At 26.5% G+C, this 25427-nt stretch overlaps 1 protein-coding gene across 1 annotated transcript in view; it reads left to right on the top strand.

Annotated features, from left to right (window-relative positions):
* Positions 1 to 3783: 3783 nt before the first annotated feature.
* The window catches only part of LOC107447314 (transmembrane protein 151B-like), a 145967-nt gene continuing 124323 nt past the window's right edge, over positions 3784 to 25427 (top strand). Inside the window, exon 1 of the mRNA XM_016062189.4 lies at positions 3784 to 4908. Within this exon, the coding sequence (XP_015917675.1) occupies positions 4876 to 4908 (33 nt within the window). The 5' untranslated portion in view covers positions 3784 to 4875. The remainder of the gene's footprint in view (positions 4909 to 25427) is intronic.

Here is a 25427-nt window from a genome sequence, read left to right on the forward strand (position 1 = left end):
TCATGCAAACAGATTCAGTTTATTAAATAAGAAATAAACTATGTCTAGACTACAATGGAATTCATTAATATAAATATTACAGGAGGAACAAAATACTTTGTTAAAAAGTTTTAAATACGGAGAATAAGATTTAATAACATAATTTTAAATGTTATACAGGTATTTTTTAACTCTGGTTGGAATCCTGCTCTTTCGTCATTTTGCGTCCATAAAATTACTTAATTATGGCGTTTTATATATTTTATTTTATTAATTTCTATGATTTTTGTGTGTGTTTTCTTTTAACAAATTATACTAGTAATAATTGTATTAACATTAAAAGCAGATAGTGTCACAAGGTGCCAAGTTCGGGCTATAAGAAAGTATGAAAACTGCTTTACTAAGATGACGATCTACTAAGGAATATGAGGCTCAATGCTTTCTGAAGGTTATTGTCATTGACAATATTTCTTCTTCTTTTTTATTGAACTATAATATATGGACAAACTAGATCATCATATCGCTAAGTTTAAAATTAGAGCTTTTGTGCTCAATTTTTGATTATGAGTGGATTTAATAGGGCCTATCTTTATCACAAATTGAAAAAATTTAAATACTTAAAAATACAATTATTGCAAATACTGGATTTCAAAGGTTTTCTTATACATATAGACAATTTTTATCTATAAAATATTTTAAGCAAAGGTTACAAAACTTGCCGAGTTTGAACTATAATGTAATTTACTACTAAAATATAGTTTCACAAAATTAAAAGGAAATTTCTAAGGATTTGGTATAATTTTAAGATTAACGTATATCAAAACTTTTTTTTGTATGTAATCATGGAGTTCCTTTTTGTAAAATAATAAAAAATGTCATTCCTTTAGATTGAATTGTATGCATTTAAAGTTGCGTAATGCAGCGTAAATTAAAATTTTGTATATTGCGTTTGCGATTTATGATAAAATTTAAGGTTACTTTGAATTTTTGATTTTATCGAAACGTACTTTAAAATCGTTACTTTATATTTTTGTTACGCGATGCATGTTTCCTTCTAATTCTTTATTCTAGTTGCAACATGCATCATAGCGATGTTTAACTTAGAATCCGTTATTTAATTCTTTAATGCGATATGCCACCAGGATGTTCTTTTCCCTGTGCATTCCGCTCACCAAAGCTTGGGATTGCTTCCATGCACCATCTTTCTTTCTTTAAAAGTCGATGTTTTTAAAAAATAAAAAACAAATATCATTTTGTTTATAAAATACAAAATTATTATAATTTTATGCAGGATTATCTTTATCAATACGTTAATCGTAACTAAATGGACGATTACATTGATTTGGAGAATAATAAACAGTACAGATAAAGTACATAAACTTGGGAGCATAGATTATGTGATACTATAAGAAAAAATAATTGAGAAGTAATTTTACTTGTTAATGATAATCTTAAATCATTAAAACGTATCTATGTATGTATGTATGCATGCATGCATGGATGGATGGATGGATGGATGGATGGAAGTTTAACTTATTTTATGTTCTATTTACTTGCAGCTTATGCGCAGTAAATAAAACTTATTGTTTTTCTTAATTTTCTTCGTTTTTTTTTCTTTTTGTCCTTTTTGCATTTATTTATTAGTATATATATTGTTGTGGGATACAAATTGTTTTACAGGAAAAATGCTAAGCTTATGAACTTTACTTATTTTGTGCTAATGACAACCAATAAATTATGGAAATAGAAATGAGAAAACTGGTCTTGCTATGTGATTTTTTGACCAGTAAAAATGCACCTGAAACAATGGAGACAATATTAGATTTTAACACCACCTATATTTTAGATCAGAACACTATATAATTTATCAATAGTTAGATACTTGCTTACTAGCTTATAATCAATAAATATGTAGTAATAAATACCATAAAATGTTGCACAAAACTTAAAAGCCGATACAGACACAGTTAAAAGTTTTTAAATAATTCCCATTTTTTTCATTATTCATTACACATCCTGGTATATTTCATTATTAAATTAATCAAAACACATATTTAGAAGTTCATTTCATCAAAATAACGAATAATTATCTCCATCCATATATTTGGTATAAAACAGCACCTACCACCACAAGTAGTACGAATTAAAAAACTGAATAATCACTGATCAATTATGAAGACAATAATTTGGCGATTCTTAATCACTTCGAAAACAAATAATTTACCTTTTCTCAATCACTTATGCTTTTTAGTATTTGCCTTTCTTTTTGTTCCATTTACAACTGATTTTATATTACTTATTTTTATACCTTTAGCACCTTTCAAAAGCATAAACTGAAAACCAAATAAAAACGTGATTTCAGATAATTTTAAACATACAAATTCGGTAACAACATATGATATTCAAGTTTATTATTGATCTTACCTGACATAACAAATTAAAATAATTAAATATTATTAACACGCAATAAACTCATTTTTTAATATGAACTAGATTGAACTAGCAAACATCAGTAGTATTATCTTTTAAATAGTTTAACATGAGAAAATTTAATTTTTCAAACTTTTTTCCCGAGTAATTTAAATTTTTTAATGATTTCTAGAATCTGGAACTAAATTTTCTCTTTCACACGTAATCCAAATTTCTCGATGATTGTATACACTGTAAAAAGCTCCGGTTAATATTACAGTATGAAATACCGGCACTTTGGGTGCATACATAAAATCATTAAAAATCCATTTTTTTACCGTGGAATATGATACCATAAATTTTACAACAATATTTATTAAATTAGAATAATTCAGTGATTTTACTGTAATTATTGCTGTAAAAATTACGGTATATGAGTTTTTTGTTGCAATATGTCCTGGTAAAAGAGGATTTTTTCGGTAAAAAGTATCTGCTACCTGAGTACCTGTATTTTTTGATACGGAATTTTCCAGCGTATTTTGACCGAGTACTTAATATAATCTGGAATTTTTCACGATGTAAACCGTTCACGAGTTATGCATAAAAGAGACACACATACACACACGCAAACTCTTCCTTTTATTGTGATAGATAAAGAAATAAAGCTGGAAAACATGTTAAATTGAAATCAAAAGAAAAACCATGTAAGATACATTAGTTTTAAAGATTGGTTTAGTTTCTCAAAAGACATATAATTTTACTTTCGCAAATATTGGCGTTTTATAACAGCTCAATATTTTAGACAATTGATACCCATGTGTCGACAGTTAAAAAGTATCCGGACAGTTTAGTTCTTCTTGAAAACAATATAAACTTTGGGAGGCAATGTCTTATTAAAATAATGTTTTTCGTTTTTCACTTATTTTGAATTATGTCCTTAATTTGAATTATCAGAATAGAACACCATAAAACTAGACAAATTAATTGAAGTAAAAATTCTAAAATCAAATAATAAAACTTCAGATCCCCCCCCCCCAAAAAAAAGGAATTTTTGAAAAGAAATTAACATTTGAAAACTTTATTTCTACCCTTCATATTAATAATCCTTATTTTTCATTTTATAATCGCTTATCATTTATTTCATTTATCAAGAATTTGAAATATCATCTGAAAACATATATTTTTTGGTAATTAGTTCTTGAGCATTTTTTGAAAATCAATAAATTCTTTAAGCCCAAGACAGATATATTCTCGAAATCTAGAAAGAAATATTCCTAATCTTTCAACATAACAACTCTTTAGATGACATACTAACTTGATTGAATTTATGTCTTGCTTTGAGCACCAGGTGGCGCTTGAACCAATCAGTGGAAATCAACCAGCCCCTCTTGGTCCACAGATGCACGTTGTCTGCATTTGTGGGCGGAAGCTTTAGTGAATAGTTGTTGTTTCTCTATGTTTCCAGTTCATCTTTTATTGGCAAATATAAAATAAAAAATTGCATACTTCGGATAATCTGCCATGTGTGATATTTTCTCAGCTGTGTTGCAATCGTTGAAGATGGAATGTTTTTTATCAGCAAATATAAGTTTGAAAGAAGATATTTGTGATGACGAAGATAAAATTCGTTTTTTATTTTCCTAAAAGCTTCAATGAAGATGATATTTGAGTAATAATGTGATAAAGTAGGAAATCTAGTGTGCATTAGATATATTACCAAAATTTTTTTTATGACAATCAAACAGTATCGAGCGATGAATTAAATCAAAATTTATCAAAAATATTCAATAAAATAACCCATTTTTATAAAATTTTAGTTTAGATTTTTCAAATATATAATCACTAGAAATAAAAAATACTCAAATTGTTTCAACAATTAAATTGATTGGTTTGTAGTTACGATCAAATAATTGTTATTTATATTTTTCTTAAAAAGTGTAAAAATAATCATATAATGAAAATTTAATCTTAATAAATTAGAGAAAAATAATTCAAAACAAAAAATACATTAAAATAACAATAAATTGTTTTTATTTTGTTAAGTTGTTTGAAATTGTTGAAACATTTACGGAACAAAATATTTTAAATTCATTCTTAATTTGGCTTTTAAAAATTAAAGAACTGAGAAAACTTAACTATATACAAAAAATATTAAGATTTAAATAGCAATTTAAGTAGATGTTATGCAGAAAATATGACATTTTGATTAATTTGTAAGTATAAAGAATTCATAAATGCGGTATAATCTTAATAATATTTTCATTATTTCATTACAAACATGAATCGGAATATGAAGAAAAAGAAAATGCAAATTTGATTGAAAGCGAAAACTTCTTGCTTTTTTAAAACAGCAGTGAAAAAATATGTTTGCATCGATTGTTAACAGTGTTTACTGTGAATATAGAAATTCATGTGGATACATCGAATGAAGATTCATAGTAAGCACACTAAAAGACTAAATGAGTGTTCACTTCATGAACTTATGACATGAGTGTTGGTGTTAACGAAGATTTAGAAGAGGTAAGGCTTTAATTTTTTAACTATTAAAATATAGTTTCCATTCGCTGTAAAAAATTTATGATGAAATTAAGGTTAAAAATAAGACACTCATAACGCTTGTGCTTTATACAAGAAAAACTTGTCTTTAACGTCAATTTTTACGGAGCAAAAAATCTGATACGGCATAATTTTTACAATAAAATTTATTAAATCACTGTAATTAAATAGATATTATGGTAAAATTATATTACTCGAAAAATAGATTTTACGTAAAAAAAAAAAAATTTACCCCTATTGTCGGTAATTTTACCTCAATTTTATCATGAATTTTTTGATGTAAAATTTGAATCTCCCTAACAAAAAACAAGTGTTTTGTGGTATAGCTTTTAGGTTTTTTCATGAAGTATAAATGAGGTTGAAATTGATGTGTATTTGATGAGGTTGTGCTCGGTGCATATTTCAGACTGAGGTGTATTTTTTACTCTTGTTCGACGTTAATAAATATCAGCCTTTGGTGTTTCCTTTTACACCTCAAATTGTTTTTTTTTTCATTAGAAGGCGTTTAATTTTACACCTTCAGTTGTTATTTTTCAACCAAGATGTTTTATTTCACGCATACAGGAGGAAGTAACGAAACAACCCTACTTTTTCACACCTTAATTTGATATTGAACAACTATAAGTATTTTATTTCACGCTTACAAGAGCAAGTAATTAGACGACCACACTTGTTTTTTTTTAATTCCATAAGTTGATATTTAACTACCTAAGGTATTTCATGTTATTTTACTTGCTATTTCACACTTAAAAGAAGTTAAAATATAATATGTAGAATGACAAAATATGTAGGAAAAGAATTAAGTTTGACCACACAATCCAAGGTCATACAGAAGAAGACTTAATTTAATTTTTTAATTTAATTTAATTTTTGGTTAGAGAAATTTCTTTTAACATGTGTGGAATTTTCTTAAACAAATGTGGAACTTCACGATTTTTATGAGTAACAATGGTTTTAGTTTCCTTTTTCAGTAACTAAGGTGATCGAAACTGTTTCATTTTTTGTCAAATTAATTTCAATACCCGTTTCTTATGAAACACTTAGCTTTGATTTAAAATGTATAAAGATTTTTTCAAACAAGTGGCTAAATTTTGAAGCAAAATGCAATTAAAAACTTCATATTTTTCTAAAAATAAAAATTCTATTTATTTAAATTACACTCATTAATACTAATCAGAATTAAATTTTTAATAGTTTTTTAATGTAGATATCTGTTATGAACTATTGCTTATTGAATATATTTACTTCTCTGCGCTGTCATACCACCAATAATGATTTCTTTTATTATGAAGTACAAAAGCAGAAAATGCATGTTGGGAAATTTAAAGGAGTTACCTCGTAGAGCTTTAAAAATATTAAATATTTCAGAAGCTAGTTCTCCATAGCTTTCTTCCTTTCTATGGCCAAGAAATTCTGTTCCCTTTTAGAATAATTAAATAATAAAAAAATTAAAAGAAAAAATCTAAACGCGACGAGTAATTTTTATTGCCATAGCATATTTGTTAGGGCACCTGAGAAGCCACTCTATCTATTCTCTTAACTATCGACCAATGTTATCAGACCCCTGTTCAAACTGAACAAGTAGCTTCGAATTCTTACTAAGTGATAGATGAGTGGGTATAGCTAAGTCCAAAAATTGCAATCATATTCCATCAAAGCAATAATATAAGAAACAGTGTGATCTTAAATTCTATTGAAGTTTCTGTTTAAACATGACGGTATATGCATCTATGCAGTTAACAATCTCGAATTAAAGTACTGAGAAAAAAATGTTGTCAAAACTAACAGAATATAGTAAAATTCACTGTGTTTCTGGCTCGAAGAAAACACTAAAAAAGCTCGGTAATTTTTACGGAAGCACATTGAGAATGATTTTTGGTAAAATTAATAATAAAATATGGTTCTGTAAGAAGCGATAAAATTAGTAAATTTGGTAACTCATTGAATATCATGATGTGTTAAAAAATATATTTAGGCTTTGTAAAAACTGAATATTTAATGAAAAACTGAACTGAAATTCATGTAGATAAGGCAGAAAATTAGATAAAATAAAAAAAATGTCATCTTAATGAATCATAGTAATTTAAAAGAAAATCATAAACAATCAATCATAGTCAATCCATAGCGTGTTAAAGATGCATATGATAATGATTTGTAACAATAAATGCAAATTTTTACTTTAAATAACAAAAGAAAACTCATAATATAATCAAAAAAGATTTCAACATTACGGAAATTCTAAATTATCATTTCTTTCTGTGAGATAAAAAATTTAGTTTCTAACATGCTTATGTAACATAAAAACATAATCACTGTACGCTAAACGGCAGAACAATTACGTGCTACGTGATTGCGATTTATAACAATGGATGCAAATTTATTAAAACATCTAGGTCACGTGAAAAAATTCGAAAGCTACCTAAAAAAGGAACTAACTTTTAACACACAGTAGTTACAAGATGCTTAAATTTTTGTCATATATAAAAGCTCAAAACACAAATTATGCTTTTTTTTCAGTTTGCGTTCATTTTTTTAACAATTATTTCAAAAAAGAAAAAGATGACAAAAAATGCCAGATACGTGATATATACAAATATTTTGAAAAGAATAACAATTTTGTCGACTACTGACTATTGTCGACTACTCACTATTGACTACTGATGACTGATTTATTATATCGGTTTAATTCTTTGAACGTTATTTTCGAATCACAATATAAAATAAGCAACTAGATCAACTGTAAAAGTTATTATTCAATTAAGTCCTTTGAAGGACGTAATACGCTATTGGTGATATTTTGAAATTAAAAGTCTAGATTACAAACGTTGACTATATATTTCATCATATTCATCTTTATAATCAATATTGCTAAGTGTAGTAAGGTTCTCAAAAACATAGGGTTGGCTTGAACAAATTAACATGTTTTTTATATTAGTACTAATCAAATTTTGTCCACGTTGTAGCTTTCTTTATAAATTTATTCAAATTAAAAAGAAAATTAAATAGCATTATTTATGAGTAAGATTTTAAACTTATCGGATTACTATTAAAACATAAACACTCTGGCTAAATGACTCTTAATTTATTACTTCGTATTATTATCTATTTTCCTAAAATTAAAGTTATAGACAAGATTCACTATCATCTTTCAAAAAGTTAGCGTCAAAAAAACTTACTTTGATATTCAAATTTATGATTATATGAACTTTGAAAAAACTGGTTGGTCTTGCTTTATGTTGTCATCAACGAAAAGTGTTAGTAAGTGTCTATGATACAGATTGCGCCAATGAAGCAAAATTGCGTAGACGTATCTAAGTATCTAAGAAATTAAAATATCAAATAAAAGTGTGATGAGGATATGTAAAGCATATTTAACTAAAGGTAGCACAAAATCTTCAACATATTAAAGCGGATTGTAGTGAAAAATGAAGAAAACAGAAGATTGACAACAAATTACGAAAGAGTTTAATTTAAACTGAGAAACAAACATTTCTCACCCAATAATTCGAAGAAATCCCAAATATAAAATGAAATGACAAGTTATTCAGCATTATATTTATTTCATTGCGAAAAAGAGTGTGATCAAAACTACCAGAATATGGTAAAATTTCTACTGGTTTCTAGCTGTATGGGAAACCCCAAAAAGCTATCTCCTTTTTACAAACGCTTTTATTTTAAATTAATAATAAAATGTGGTTTTATAATATAAGATAAAATTATATAAATGTGGTGGTAAAATTTGATAATTTTATCATGGTACCTTAGAACTTGACCTAAAAACCCTTTATTCGGTTAAGTTTTTCTTTTCGATTTTGATTTTCTACTAAATGTGTGCTAATGAGATTGATAAGATCTATCTGAAAACCAGAATTTCCGATAAATCGCTGACATATGAACAGATAAATTAACCAATGAATGGTGTGACTACCGTATATTTCGGTTTTTATTAACAGAAATGTCATTACCATTAAAAAACAGTAATTTTACCAGAACTGTTTTTTTCTTGTTCACGTGAGTACAATCCAAAATCGGTCTATGTACTGAAGGATGTGAAGGAGTGTAAAAATTGCATTAAAAGTCAAGATTACACTTTCATTCAATTATATTTCCTTTTTAAAAAAAATCAATTAAAGTATCAAATAAATAAATCATTTAATGAATCATTTTTATATTGGTTTAATTAATTTTGAAATACCGACAAACAAATAAGTTTTAATTTATATTTGAAGTCATATAAATGCATTAAATGTCTTGTTTCTATGCCAGTGAAATACATTGAATATATTTCTAAAAAATTATAACATATGCAAGAAATTTATTATTTCGAAATCATAGTTTATACGAAAAATATTTTAGAAAGTCCATACACATATTTTTGTTAAATAGCTATTCTTTAGGAACAGATGACATGCGCTTTAACATGCGCAAAACATTTCTGCATGAATAGTTAAAAAATATTTCCTTTAAGCATTTTGGGATACACTGAATAAAGTATACTTAATTTGTGCCGATGAACATATATATTTATAAAATATTTAGATATATTTTGAGAGTTCCTAATTTACAAAAAATTTGATTTAGTATTTGCTTAAAAGAAGATTTTGTTTAAGAATCAATATTTTTAAAGTAAATGAGCATACATTATGTTTTCACTTAGCTACCATAAGTTAATTATAAATATTTCTTAATTATAAATCATTCCCTAAAAGTGAATCGTCAATTTTTGAATACATGTAAACTATTTCACATTTGAATCAAATTTCATACATTTATATAATATAAGCCTAAAAATTGATGTAGCATAACTATATATAAATTATACATAAATTGAGCTTTCTTTTAAATAGTACAAGAACTATTCAGAAAATCCCTTGAAACTTTTTAAATTTTCATTCAAATACATTTTTTAATGAGTTGCCAAATGCGATTCACTATAAGATTATGAAAATACTTTTAAAAGTTTTTCAGTGCATGCTCAGTATAAAAGAACGAGCCTAAATACGCATGACTCACACAGTTTTTAAAACTTTTTTTAAAAATTTCAAATTGACAATTTTGCAGTTAATCTTAAATTGCTCTAAAATTTTTGTTTAATTCCATCGAACAATTATGAAGTTATAACGAAAAAACGCATGGCGAAAATGTCCATATCTGGAAACAAAATGAAATTTTCTGATTGTTTTAGAACTCTCTACTGTTAAAAAACAAATTCTCTACTGTTAAAAGACAAGCTTATAGTTCTTAGTATAAAAGGGGATATATTACGCGTTCTTTATTATTAAATTATCTTGTATTCGTTATTTCTAATTAACTCAATGATCAACGTAATTCAATGTTTTCAGTCTGACTGCGTAACAAAATTAGTTTTTCTAAATTTATCTGTTGCCATGCGTTTCTTTTGTTAATTGTTACACTTTTAGGACTTTTATATATAAAACTAAGTTATTTAAAACGTACAGTTATTGAAAAAAAATAGTTATGTACTGATAAGGAATGGACACATAATAAGGAATGGAAAAATAACACCAGTTTCATAAGGAGAAAAACGAAACAATCACCTTGCATAATATTACTGACGAAAATGATGCTTGATAAATTTTGGTAAATAGTACGAATTGAAACAAATAAAAGCTGTTTAGTAAAATGCAAAATTAATCTAGTAACGTTACTAATTCGTTTGAAGAAGCTGGAAAAATCATCGCTCAAATTTGGTTATAGGTATCGATTGAAATAAAGGAAATAAAATTTGTACTAAATAAAAAATTTAATGAAGAAATGGTTAATATCATTTAAGAAAATTCTGAAAAATAACAATGTCAATAATACCAATGATGCTTAATTAATTTCAGCAATATTAGTAAAAAAATATTAATTGAAACAAGATTAGTTCATAAAAGCAAAATTAATAGAGAAACGGCGCTAATTTGTTTAGGAGAAAAAGTAAAAAACGCCATGTGCCATTTTTGTGGCCATTGATGCTTAATTAATTTAGTAATAAGTACTAATTAAAAGGAAAACAATATGCTATGTTACGAGCAAAATTAATGACTTAATGGTACTAATTTATTTAAGAGAGGAGTAAAAAGTTTTCTGACTATTATTAACTCCAATTATGCCTAATTAGTTTTGGAAAAAAGTAGTAATTGAAATATAAATCAAAGCATTCTTTGCATGCAAAAAACCAATGGAGTAAAGATGCAAATTTTTTTTGGCGAAATACATAAAATCACCCGACTATTGCAGACACCAATGGTGCTTAATTAATTTTGGTAATAAATATGAATTGAAGTAAGCTTTTTTCAAAAAAGTAAAATTAATGAAGAAACGGTACTAATTTGTTTTGGAGAAAAAGTAAAGTGACGCCATGAGGCCATTTTTGACGCCAATGAGACTTAATTAATTTAGTAATAAGTACTAATTAAAATGAAAAAAATATGCTATGTAAAGAGCACAATTTATGAGGAAATAGTACTAATTTATTTAAGAGAGAATATAAAAGGTTGTCTAACTATTATTAACTTTAATTATGCCCAAGTAATTTTTGTAATAAGTACTAATTGAAATAAATAAAGCTAATTATTCTATGCAAAAATCAACAGGAGAAAAGATGCTAAATTATTTTGAAGAAACATATGAAATCGCCATAATATTATTCAAACCAATGATGCTTAATTATTTTGATAACAAGCCTTACTGCTATTAAGGTAATTGGTCTAGTTTTAATAAGTACCAAATATACTAATATAGGTACAATGCATTACGTTAGTACCTTTGACACCGATTAAAACTGCTTCAATACTTGGAAGTTTTAATATTTGTATACAGTAGAAAGACGTCTTATATGGTCTTTCTAAAGGATTAAGTATCGGTGAAAATTGCCTATGGTGGTAAAGTTTTACAGTTATCAGCTTGAGTCAACCAAAAGAATCATTCCAAACAATATTGAATAAAGTTAATATTTGTTCTCATGGGGTAAACTACTAAAATGTGGTTTGCTTGATATATTAACGTAAAACCCCTGGTAAAGACAAACTATAACAAATAAAAACATTTAATTAGCATAGTTTATTGGTTTATTTTAGTTGTGTTTGTATTTTCATCGTGTTGGTATATGTCTTTCAATTTTGTGCATGATTTCCTAGTGTTGTTTAGTACTAATAAATTGTTTACGTTTTTTCACCCTGTGTGTAGAACGGTTAATCATCTAGTTCCTAAATAATAGTTGAAAAATAAAACTACAACAAAGATGAACCTTAACGATAATTATATAGAATTATTGTTATCTAGGTTTAGTGGCAGTAATTGACATTTAAACGCTTCAAGGGAGTGTAAAACACCTATTGCCATATAAATTATAAATCTAAATTAAGTACCTACCTTAGTACAGTATGTATCTATTACCAAAATAACAGTAGTACCTATTACCACAATTTATATAGTATCAATGTCATTGAAAATAGTGGGTCGTTTTTTTAACGGTTAACCAAATAGGTTAAGTACTGAATAGTTTAGGAAATGAGCGGAAAATCTAACCATTATTCTTACATATAGAGCTAAGAAAATTAAATATTTAGATAAAATTCAACTTTTATACCTATTAGGTGATGAGTAATGAATTGTTTTTGATGTTACGTGTATTTAGTCATAGTTCGATTTATTTCTTACTAAAAATTATAACTGTAATCGTCGCTTTTTTGTATCGAAAGGGGCGATAATCTTTTCCGAAGGCTTGAACGTAGATGTAAAATCTCAATTTGGCGACCGATTCTCCAAGCGTCGCCCATAGCAACCCGGGCCATATTTCTAACAACGCAAAGTTCTAAATTCAAAGTCTGGGGACATGCGCCAAATGTTTATATTTAGTTTATGATTGCCTTGCCATTCAGGGTGCTCATATCATTAACAGTTTGGAATAGTTTAAAATTTTTTTTTAAAAATTTAAGTGAAAAAGAATGTGTTTTTACATTTATTAAACAAATTGTTATGCCGTCTTAAAGTTTGTTTGCATTATTAAGTTTGCATAAATTAAGCTTGCAGTTGCTTAATCATGAACTTCAATCATAAGTGATTTAAATTATTTTATCATAAAAACTTTTGAGTTAGTATAGTCAGTTTTTGTCAAAAAGGTATTAAAGGTATATCATATCAATATTATTGAAGCATTTTTAATGAAAACACACTTAATATAACGTTATGAAAGACTTAATCATATGAAAATTAAATGTTAACAATATTATATTTGAGAGCAACGCTAAAATCTTTGATTTAAAATGCAAAATAAATAAATCAACCAGAAATTAAAACATATAATTGAGTTGTACAGAATTTTTCAAATAAAAATATTCTTGTTCCCTTATCTATGATTTGATAATACTAGTTTCAATTGTTTTCAATACTAAATATGTTAACTGAAGTTAAAATAGCTTTTTTAAACAATGTGATTTCTTAAGTAAGTTATTTGTATAGTTCAGCTCTTATTTTTTGTCAAAACATTATTTAAAAAAAAAACAAAAAACAAGGAGAATTCCATAAAGTGTCCTGTTTTCTAAATGATAATATTTTCTAATTAAGGAATCAAAAACAGAAAAGCTTACGTATTAGGAAAAAATAAATAATGACAACTTTTATTATTATTATTTTTTTTTTTGTTGATGGTGTCCACTAGGGAATTTTTTCCTTGCTCGCTACCGCTTATCGATCCCAACAACATAGTTTTAATTCTTGATTTCATAGAGATGAAATGGCAACATAATAGTTTCGCCTGTTTATCATTGAAAACCTGTTTTCAAATAGTTTTTTTAATATTTAGTCACAATAAAAACTCGCTAATTATTTACTCTTAAAAGATTATTTAATATTGGTGTGGAAAGTTTGTTCTTAATATTTCTTAGCAATTTAAACATTTTTGGTGTTCAAATTTTTTAAATTGCTGAGGTAGACTACACATATTTTTACACAAAATGTATTATGGAAATTAATATAAATTAATATAATATACCGGTACATAAACGGTATTTCAAAGTGTTTGTCATGTAATGCTACGCAATAACGTAAAATAAAAACGATGAATTACTTTATTATCGTAATAAAGGAACAGCAACTTAATATTTATGCGTTTAATTTTAAATATAATTTCATAAATTTAGTTTTTTTTTTTTGAAAATCTAAAAAAACAACAAACGGAAATTTAAAAATTAGTTGAATATGAAAGATGGGCAGAAAAAATATTATGGTCAAATCTCCCAGAATATGGTTACATTCCTATTTCAGGCTCTATGAGAACCCTAATAAGCTGGGTAATATTTACCAAAGCACTTTGGCGAAGATTTTCGAAAAATTAACAATAAAATATTGTTTTATAATACATGATAAAATTTGGCAAATGTGGTAAAATTTGGTAATTTCATCTTATCTTAAAGCATGGCATAAAACTCATTTATTTTTTAAATTTACTTAATTTTTGTATTTTTCTAAATGAGAGTTAATAAGAGTGATAATTTTGAAAGGCAGAATTTCCGGTAAACAGCTACTATGAGATCGGAAACATTACAAAATGAATAGTTTAAATACAATATAATTTGGTTTTATCAGCCAGAATCATGTCTTTTTTTTTTTTTTTTTTACCAGAAATGTCATTGCCATACAGTACGGTGATTTTATCGGAAATTTTTTGCATGTATAATAATTAAAAAATAGTTGAAATTAAGAGAATTTAAAAATCATTGAAAAAAGGATAGATAATTTTGTGCTGAAATCCATCGTAACATTTATTATTTTAAATGAATGACAAAGATATCCAGATCATTTTTGCTAATTAAGGATCCCTTCCTATGATTTTTCTGTTACATAAGAATGCAGCAAGAACAATGATAAATAGTTTTTAATATTTTTCTTTTCACATTATAAATATAGCCTTATAATGTCTTTTAGTTAAGAATCATATCACTTGATTCAATAGTCCAATAAAAATGTTGAAACAGCAATTATATGTTTCCCACGACATTTGAAAAACATTGAAAGACTTGAATTTCGTTGGAAAAAATCAGGGGCCCTGAAAAGTGCTTGATAGCCCGTGCTAGGGTCCATGAAAAATTTTCTATTTTCTCGGAGTAATTTACAAAAAGAAAATAATTATATCTTTCCTACAAAAAAATTTTCAAAAAGAAAAGATTTAAGAATTACCATTCACGATTCTTATCAAAAAGATTATGAATCATGCAGAACAATTCTAATTTTAGTTGTTCATAGAAGGAAAAATCTCAGTTTTCATTGCAATTATTGCTTTATCACCCTATATCACCCATTGAATTTTGCATAAAAACTAATAGAAAATCACGAATTACGTTCTTCATTAAAGTTCTCAAAAAATCTCCAGACGCGATTCAAATTTAAGTGGTAATATATCACTCAACGTGATATAAGACTTGCTACTTCATGCGTTTTTCAAAATGTATAATTTGCTTTTATATTGCCCTGATTTACAAAACAGGCATTGAACTTGAATTTGAAAGTCATGCATTATGTTACATAATTTACACAATCTTCAAGACAATGCTTCACGTTTCATATAATTTCGATTTACATATGACAAATCGCGATTTGTAACTCGCGGTTTAAAAATTTTGCATAAGGAATCAATCCTATTCACCTATATTATATTTTAATATAAAGGTTATACAAAAATCAAAAAATGAAGCTCTTATAATAAAATAATAAATAGATTAAAAAACATTATATAGTCATAAGCAAAATATTTATATGGTGTTCCATTTTAAAATTTAATTTTTTTTTTTAACTCATATAAAAATGGAAACCAGTAAAGATATTTATTACTGTTATACAGAATTTAAATACTCTTCAAAATTTCGTTGTTAATTAGGTTGGGTTTTTAAGAAACATAAAGATGTCGTCACTTTATAGATATATGTTTCGACGCATTTGAAACAACACATTTCATTAAAATAGTAACAAACTTAACCAACGAAACTCCAAATCACTAAGAAAAGTCTTCCACGAAGGATATTGAATTACATGGCATCCAGGATGCTTTACAAATAAGTTTACTTTGTTCAAAGAAAAACTTTTTTTAAATAAATTTTATGAGTTTCAAAAGAATACTGAGAAACAAAAGGGACAGATTCTCAGTTTCAAAATTTTTTTTTTCTAATGCCATCCTTCTCAGAGACTACTAAAATAAAATGTATAAATAACTCATGCAGTACACATATTTTTTTATGCTCAGAACTTCTTTTTGTATTAGGTTGGATAAAAAAAAATTATTTGTTATATTAATCCTGTAACAAAAAGCAGTTTTAATTTTGGAGGAATATATATATATATATATATATATATATATATATATATATATATATATATATATATATATATATATATATATATATATATATATATATATATATATATATATATATATATATATATATATACAATATATATATATATATATATATATATATATATATATATATATATATATATATATATATATATATATATATATATATATATCCTTTGGATCTTAGCAAAATCTCTAAATTTTAACATTTGAATGACGTTTGTTCAAGTAAAAGATATTATTGCAACCAATTACCTTTCACAATCCCTGTTTAAGGAGCTATCACGAATGCGTGGCTTTTTCATATTTTCATGGCCAGATAGTTCTGTGCCAAATCCCAAAATTCCTACTATGGAAGCCCACCTTTGAAGCCCACCATGCCAAAATCTAACGCATGCCCTTAAATAAACATAATTTATAAGATGCCTATTTATTTGAATTAGTCAAAGTCTCCTGAATTATCTAGCCTTTGAAGATATCATTATATTATATTATATTATATTATATTATATTATATTATATTATATTATATTATATTATATTATATTATATTATATTATATTATATTATATTATATTATATTATATTATATTATATTATATATATACTAAATATATATACTAAATATATACTAAACACGTCAAATGTAAAACATAGAGTGTACGAAACATGTAATAACAATTGATGTTCTTATGCCTTAGTGAAATAGTTTATTAAGCAATTAATGGTTTAGGTACTATACAGAAGTACCTACGTCAGTTAGATACAAATATTCTTTGCTTTTTGCTCGAATTGACAAAGGCACCAATCTACAGTATCAAAACTTATGTCTGATTTATTAACTCGTTTATTTGGACTTAATATTTATTCCTTATCATTCTTTATCAGACTTAAATATTTTTATTTCAATTAGCACTTATTGACGAAATTTGTCAGGCATCATTTACGTCAACAACAATTGCAGATTGTTTACGCTCTCTTAAGCGAATTAGTAACATATCTCCATTCATTTCGCATTTTAGTATAGAGCTTATTATTATACTTCTATTAGTAACTGTCACCAAAATTTATTAGCATTGACAGCAAAATTAATATCACTAACTGTCAAACGGTTTCTTTATTTTATTATTTGTATAAATATAAATAGATTTTGTTATGATGAATCCTGAATAAATCGAGCATGGAACATTATAAAGTCAGCGTAATGTTTAATAAATTACCAATTCATATTTTCATTAAAACTTTCTTTTATTTGAAGCAGCAGAACTTAATATTAATGCTGATATTTTTAATATCTTTTTTTGGCAATCTGGATATAACTTGCTATGATTCTGTTCACAATGAAGCTCAAACTGTTCGCGTTCACTAAGAACAGGTAACAATCCGCAGAAATTCTACAATTACTGAACATTTCTTTCTGTAACAAACTGCTTTTAGCGTAATAGCTTTTTATTGATATCTACATAAGACACATTATTTTGCTAGGTTAAGGAGCATTTAAAAAAAAAATGGATGAATTTGAAGGTGATTAAAAAAAATTTCTGCCTATAGCAGACACTAGGTCATTAATACTGTCACAGAGAGATTATACAGTATAACTTCAAATCCAGCTATCTTAAGCTGTAATAATATCATTTCTAGTCCTGTAATTACTTTGACAGTTCTTTTACATCCTTTTAGAAATATGTGAATTTGTTTAAGTATTTTTTACAATTGAATTGTATTAAAGCCAGTGTCACTTACGCTGCACAGTTGTATATTGCAAAAAACAACGAAATGTCTCGTAAAGTATTATATCAAAAAATTACCGCCTGCATCTTTTAAAACACGATTAACATTTTTTTAAAATTTTATTTATCTTATCTTGAACATTATTTTTAATCTTTTAAGTAAGATGATTTAGTTCTGTCTTTGTTTTGCTCTACGGCTAACATGGTGAGCTTTTGTTTGTTTTTTATCACTTGCAAGGTAAGCTTTTCTTTAGAAGCATAATAAATACTTTTTTTTTTATAATAGATATTTCTTATTTTTTTATTTAAAGCAGCTAAGCAGAAATTTTAAACTTAGCTTGTAACACGCCTCTTAAAGCTTCCTCATCTTTTACATGCATGGTAAGTAACGATCTATATAGAATCCTTTTTGTGGAATAAGCTGGCCCTGCAATCCAGTGAGCTCGCTTCATATCTTAGATTTCTAACTCACTCATATCTTAGATTTCAAGTTTTTTTTAGTATCTTCTTCTAAACACACTATGCACAATTTTATATCTTTAAGTCCCATCAAAGTATAATTTCTTTTTTTCAAAATTATTAGTGTTTAATTAGTTTATGTTTTGTTTAAAAGCTTTTTGTTTTTCTATTTATATTAGCATTTATGATAATCCAGATACGATATTTTGTTTTTACTTCACATATTTTGCTTTCTAACACACTTTAGAAAACTGGTTCAAACATGTGATGAAAGCATTGGTTTATTTAGTTTTTGTTCTAATATGTTACCAGCACTATTTGGAAGACTATTGTTTGAATCAGTTGTGAACTGCTCAAAATTTTCATGGTAGGTTTTCTTTATAATCGATTTTTTTTTTCGTTTTTTAGGGACTCTACCAGGATACATACAAGCCAATTAATTTCTTTACACTACTTTGTATAGAGTTTGGGGAAGTTTTATCTTTTTTCCTAAAATGTTATGAGCTTTTGTGGTTGTTAGATTTGCATGATGATTTGTATATTTAATTTTACTTTCCTTAAGCTGCAAAATAATAAAATAATACGTAATTGTAAGAAATAATATCTAATCAGAAATAAACAGCTTTGGAATACAGTACACAATTTTCGAAACACAATGACATAGCAACGACTAACATATCAATTTCGTGAAGCTTGGGATGGTCTGCTACTTAATATAGTCATAATGATCAAATAGAAATTCCTGCAATTTGACAAAAACAATGACTAAGACAGATCATGACTTTTACTCGGTAAAAAATAATTGTGAATCATTAGCCAGAAAGACGCTGCAGCAAAACCAAAAAGCTAGAAATGGGCCTTCGTTTGAAATACTTCCTCTTAAGTTGGCACAGGCTAAAATAGTTGAAATAGTTGTATAGATCCAAAAATGCATATGGATCGGTTTTGAAGTATGTATATATATATATATATATATATATATATATATATATATATATATATATATATATATATATATATATATATATATATATATATATATATATATATATATATATATATATAATGGATTTTCAGAATGTAGTGTGCTTTTACTTTAGCAAAGGAATATTTTTAAGTAGGTTTCTTAGAAATTATTTTCACTTCCGTATTTTGTTTTTGCGTTTTGTATTCTCATTTTCTCGCTTCCTGGACTTCGTACAAAACCTTTGGAGTACAGAGAGAGAAATTTTTAGGCATTTGTCATGCTCTCTCCATAGAAAAGGTTTTGTATTTTTGTGACCTCCGGGGCTGGTACCACCTGACGACGTCAGCTTCGGTTGTCATTATTAAATTTTCATTATTTTCATTGTTTTCTTTTTTAAAATTTTCTGTTGGTTTTAATTTTCTTGTGGAATTTCTGCTGCAATGTGCAACTTTCCTTTGGAATTGTAGTTTTTAACTGTTTTTAGCATGAATTTTGTTTTCTCTTTTTATTATTATACTAGTTTACTTTTTTTAAAAAGACAAAATAATTTATTTTTAAATCTTATCTTTTTTAAATATTCGATGGTTTATACTGTTCATTATTCTCAAAGCGAATTCCTGCTCCACTCTAAACTGTTTGAGAATTTATTCTCATCCAAATATCGGAAATTAGATTGCTTTACTTTATTTATTTTTTTCATTTTACGAATAGTACTCAACCTTCCAATCCAAAGAAATAAAAAAAGAGAAGAAAATTGGGAGAGTAATTTTCCACTCTCAAACCATTTGCCCAGACAGACTTAAATTTGAGTTTTGATTTCCTTCGCACTCGAATATCAGTTTCTTTTGTGCTAAAGAAATTCACATTTTCTTTATCTTGAAAAGATTTCCGGCTCTTTCAGAGGTGCGCTTCCGGGTGATGAAAAAAAAAAAACTCCATGGAACAATAAATGGACAGCAAACTGGAAGAAATTTCAAAGAATTATATTAAAAAAAAGCAATCGTGATTTAAAACGCATTAATATCTGTTTACATTTTGCAGGTTCTTTTTACGTTAAAATGGATTTTATCGTAAGCAATACCTTCCATTTTAAGCATTGCATTCGATTTAAGCAAATATTTAAGCCAGCTTTTGTAGCTTCGATTTTATATTTTTTTTCATAACCGTCGTTGAACAGCAGACCCAATTTTTGGATTTACCACTGTTAATGTTCAACCCTATAGCCTTGTAATTTTGAACCCAATACAGAAGGCAAGGGAACTCTTGGAGCAAGTATTGGGAGAAATTTGCCTTCGTGGAGGACTTTTTGATGGAACTAACCCGTATTTGAGTTACATGGAGAGGTAGAACACGAGAACCTCCCGCGGTTAGCCTGACAGCAAAGGGACCCTAACACATGATCAACTGAGGATATTTCACGTCAGCACTGTGGTCGGTGCAAACCGGATGCGCTATTCGTATCGACTGGGATTCGAACCCGGCTCGCCTCATTGGAAGGCGAACTCTCTATCCCCTGAGCCATCGCGGCTCTTGCTTGAATTTAAGTTCTTGAAAAGGTTTTTTAAAATTTTCACTAGATAAGAGCACAAAGAACAGAAGCATTTTATTGCCCAGATGGAAATAAAAGTTTTTTTCTTAAACCAAGTTAAAAAGAATAAAATGTTAAAAGTGATAAAAAGTCATAAAGTTAAAAGTGATATTATAAATCAAATAAGTGAAGACTTGGAATTTTATTTATAGTCAAGTGAGACAGAATAAAATTTATGCGTGAGCTTTAGCGATTGACGCAAAAGAATAGGTATTCTATTAATGTTTAAAAAATATTCGTATACGTGATTGACTATAACCGTGACGGTAGAAAATCGAACATATCAGATGTGATGGATCAACAATAGCGTGTTGCCTACTAACGAAAATTACAGTTTTTTTTAAATAATTTTTAAACAATAAATTTTCTATTCACATATTTTTTGTAAGCAAACTTATTCATAAAACCCATATTTTTCAGCAGTAATGTGAAGTGAAGTAATTATTTATTTCATTCTTGCTTCACATTTTCTATTTAAATGCTTTATAGTCCGTATATTTCAGTGGCAAAATAAAATGATTTTTGTATTAAAAAGAGAAGTGATTAATAAATAATTATTAGTTTGCAGAGTTAATAGCGCATTGAATTGGTAATTAGTGTAAAAATTGTGTTTTAATCAATTAGATTAAATTGATTGGGAAAAAAAATCGTAGAGTGATTTCGCAAAACTGTGTTAATATAGAAAGAAGTTCGATAATCTATATCTTTGATTCTTTTTCCGAGCTTACTTCTCATCTCCTTATTTTAAAAATTTCTTAGTAAAACAAATTTACTCTTTCATAATTTATAACTATTATTACTTATTTCTTTTTATCAATACTAAAATTATTATTATCTTATGAATAGTTCAATGTTATCTCCTTATTTACTTCTCCTCGCCTTATTTTAAAAATTTCTTAGTAAAACAAATTCACTCTTTCATAATTTATAACTATTATTACTTATTTCTTTTTATCAATACTAAAATTATTATTATCTTATGAACAGTTCAATGTTATTTCCTTATTTACTTCTCCTAGCCTTATTTTAAAAATTTCTTAGTAAAACAAATTCACTCTTTCATAATTTATAACTATTATTACTTATTTCTTTTTATCAATACGAAAATTATTGTTATCTTATGAACAGTTCAATGATAGAAAATAAATTATTTAAAAAGTATTTTCCATTTCAGTAACATTCTCTTTAAAAAGTACAAAATACATTTCCATCGAGCATAAATGATAAGATTACAATTTTCTCATAAATTTCGAGTTATTGTAAATATTAATTAGTTTTTTTCCCTCGTACTCTGTAAACACTAAATATTTATTTTTAAACTATTTTTAATTCACAAAAAAATCCCACTAGAAATGGAAAAAAATATTTAATGCACAACACTGTTGACCTATAAAATGATATAACTTTTTTTCGTATTAATTTAGAATTACTCTATATATCCATAATTATAATTTCTTCACTAATTATGCAAAGCACAGAATAGCGATTTTTGAGTAAACTTTGTAATAAAATGTTTGTTTAGAAAGCTCAGAAAAAAAAATTTCGCGCAAAAATATCATTACTACCGATTTTTAATGAACACGAAACATCATTGCAAATTCGTGAAAAGAGTAACAAGACAAAATAAGTATTGTGAAATGGATTTTTAATTTTGATAAATTTTCTCATTATATAACATGAATTATATTTTCCTTATGCATAAATGTTTCTATTATTCCTGTAAAAACCACATTACTCGAAATACAAGCATTCTTTCTTAATTTCTTCAATCACCCTGTAAACCAAAATTTTCCTTTCTTTTACAAATACTACTCTGGAATTGAAATTCCAATTTATCTTTAGTTTATGTTCATTTTTTTTAAAAACTTAGCAGCTATATAACCGAATTGTTCATTTTAAAGAGTTTTAACTTACCACATTAAATCTTATAACTCTAAAAAAAGAATGTTTTACTCATAAATTTTCATAAGTACAATATAAATTTAATATAGAAAACCAAAATGAATCATAAAATCGGTTTATGAGTTTAACTTCCTTCATTAACTTTATATTTCCTTTTGGAACGAAAATAACTAGATAAACGAGCCTTTGATTCACGTACGAAATGCAATTTGATGTCTTATTAAAACTACGATGTTTTCGGAAATGAACCACAACGAGTGTTTCCCCAACGCTGAAATTTTATTAAGTCTCCATTTACTTCATATGATGGTTTTCCAACTGTTTGTTTTGAGATGATTAAAATGGATGAAAGAGGCATTGTTTGTAAATTGGAAGTCTTTACTCTGTTTTCAAATAAAATGCTTGATGGTGGATACAGTTTAAAATGTATGCTTTAAAAGTTTTTGATTATTTTTATGTAATTTTATAGATTTTAATGTATTAGAATTATAAATTATTTTTTTTTAGTCTTTTTAAGATAATTGTAATAAGACATTTTAAGGTAATTGTAATAAATGAAAATTTAGCTCCCATTTTCTGAAAAATCGCTGTCAGTGAGCTTCTCATTTTCACATAGCAGAAAATTAGCGCTTTAAGGGAGAGAAATAGCTTGCAATGAATGTTTAAAAAATGTAAATATCTCAAAATTCGCATTTAAGAAAATTGACATAACTGTGATACGTGCAATTTTATAATCGTTGTTGATCAGCCTACCCAATTTTGAGTTAACGACTACCAATGCTCAACTAATGAAGCCTATTAATTTTGAACCCAATCTAGAAGAAGAGGGGACTCCTAGATCAAACATTAGGAAAAATTAGACTTTGTGACGAAACCACCCACGGTTAGCCTGACAGAACCGAGGTTCTAACCCATGATCTGAATACCACTGAAGCTATTTCACGTCAGCACTCTCATCGGTGCAAGCCTGGTGTGGAATTCGTTTCGACCAGATATTGCTGGGATTCGTACCCGGTTCACCTCATTGGGAGGTGAGTACCTCTGACCCACCATGGCGCCAGTGATAAACTAAGATTTTTCAATGTTAATTAAAATACAATAAATATAATATTTTGAAAAATATATAATTTTATTATTTTACGCATGTGTCCACACGCGTTCTATATTTGCTTACAGCTAGTACAACAAAAAAAAGACATTGCATTTTTTAAAAAAAGGTTTAAACTTTATTTTTATCATGAATTTCTTCATTTTTTTAACAATATTTTTTATGCTTAAAACATTAAAGAAAAATCGATTTAAATTTGAATTAGATTGTTGATACTTTTATAACTTCAAAATCATTCGATTTTTGCTTGATTGTTAACAACACTTAAAAATGCAAAGAAATGAAATGAGATGAAATAATTTATAAATGAAATAAATTCGAATAAAGATTTACATCTAAATTCTAAAATTCCTTAACTACTACATGATACAATAATACTATTATTGTTGTAGTTTTGCAGTATATTGATAATCGACGCGGCAAATGTTTTTAAAGTTACTTAAAGCTAATATCTATTCTTTTAGATTTTCTTTTTAAATTAAATTTTTGGGATTTTCCTGAAATATTGGCTTCGAGTGTTTCCCAAACATTTATGCCCATGAATTTAGAAAATAATATGCATAATTTCAGGACACCATTATGCATTATTATTATTTTTATATACAGTATGCATTAATTTTAAAAAAAAATTAAAAAGAGAAAATACTTTCACATAAAATATTCTTTTGAAAAACCGTAAGAGCGGAAAAAGTAAAAACTGTCTACGTAAATGAGTAATTCAACAAAGAATTAATGTAAGCTCGAGTAATTATATTTATAGTTCAGAAAAACAGATCTTCTTCAAAGCTGTGTAAAAGATAAAAACAAGTGTTTATTCTCAGATGTTGGAAAGATACATCCCACATATTAATTAGAGGAAAAGCACCCATTTGCATTTATTATGCGTTTTTCAGCCATTAATCATTTTTGTTTTCAAAATCTATACTTGAAAAAAATTTTAAGGAATAAAATAATAAGAATGAATTCGCTTTTAAAATCATTAAAATAGGAATTTGTATGTAATTTTGGCCGTGTAAAGCTAGTGCAATTTGATTGATTATATATTTGAATTTTATTTCAGGAATTTTAATTATATTAAGAACAAAAAATAAGTATTTATAATATCGTTGATTTTCAATAAGATTAATACACATTTAAATTTGTAAAAACTAGTACTGCATGATTTTTTATATTTTTTATCAGAGTATTAAAAATCGAAGTATATATAATCAGAGTATTAAAAATAATTTATTTAATAAATTAGTTATATAACGGTAATTACAAAATAGTAATTATATAATGGTAGTGATGGTTTAATTAGTTTATTACAATACTATTTAATTAATAGTTTACTAAAGAGATTTCAGAGTATAAATTTATTTAATAAAAAAAGT

The sequence above is a fragment of the Parasteatoda tepidariorum genome, chromosome 4, assembly GCF_982258835.1.
Source record: "Parasteatoda tepidariorum strain Cologne lab strain chromosome 4, Ptep-v5.0, whole genome shotgun sequence".
Lineage (NCBI taxonomy): Eukaryota > Metazoa > Arthropoda > Arachnida > Araneae > Theridiidae > Parasteatoda > Parasteatoda tepidariorum.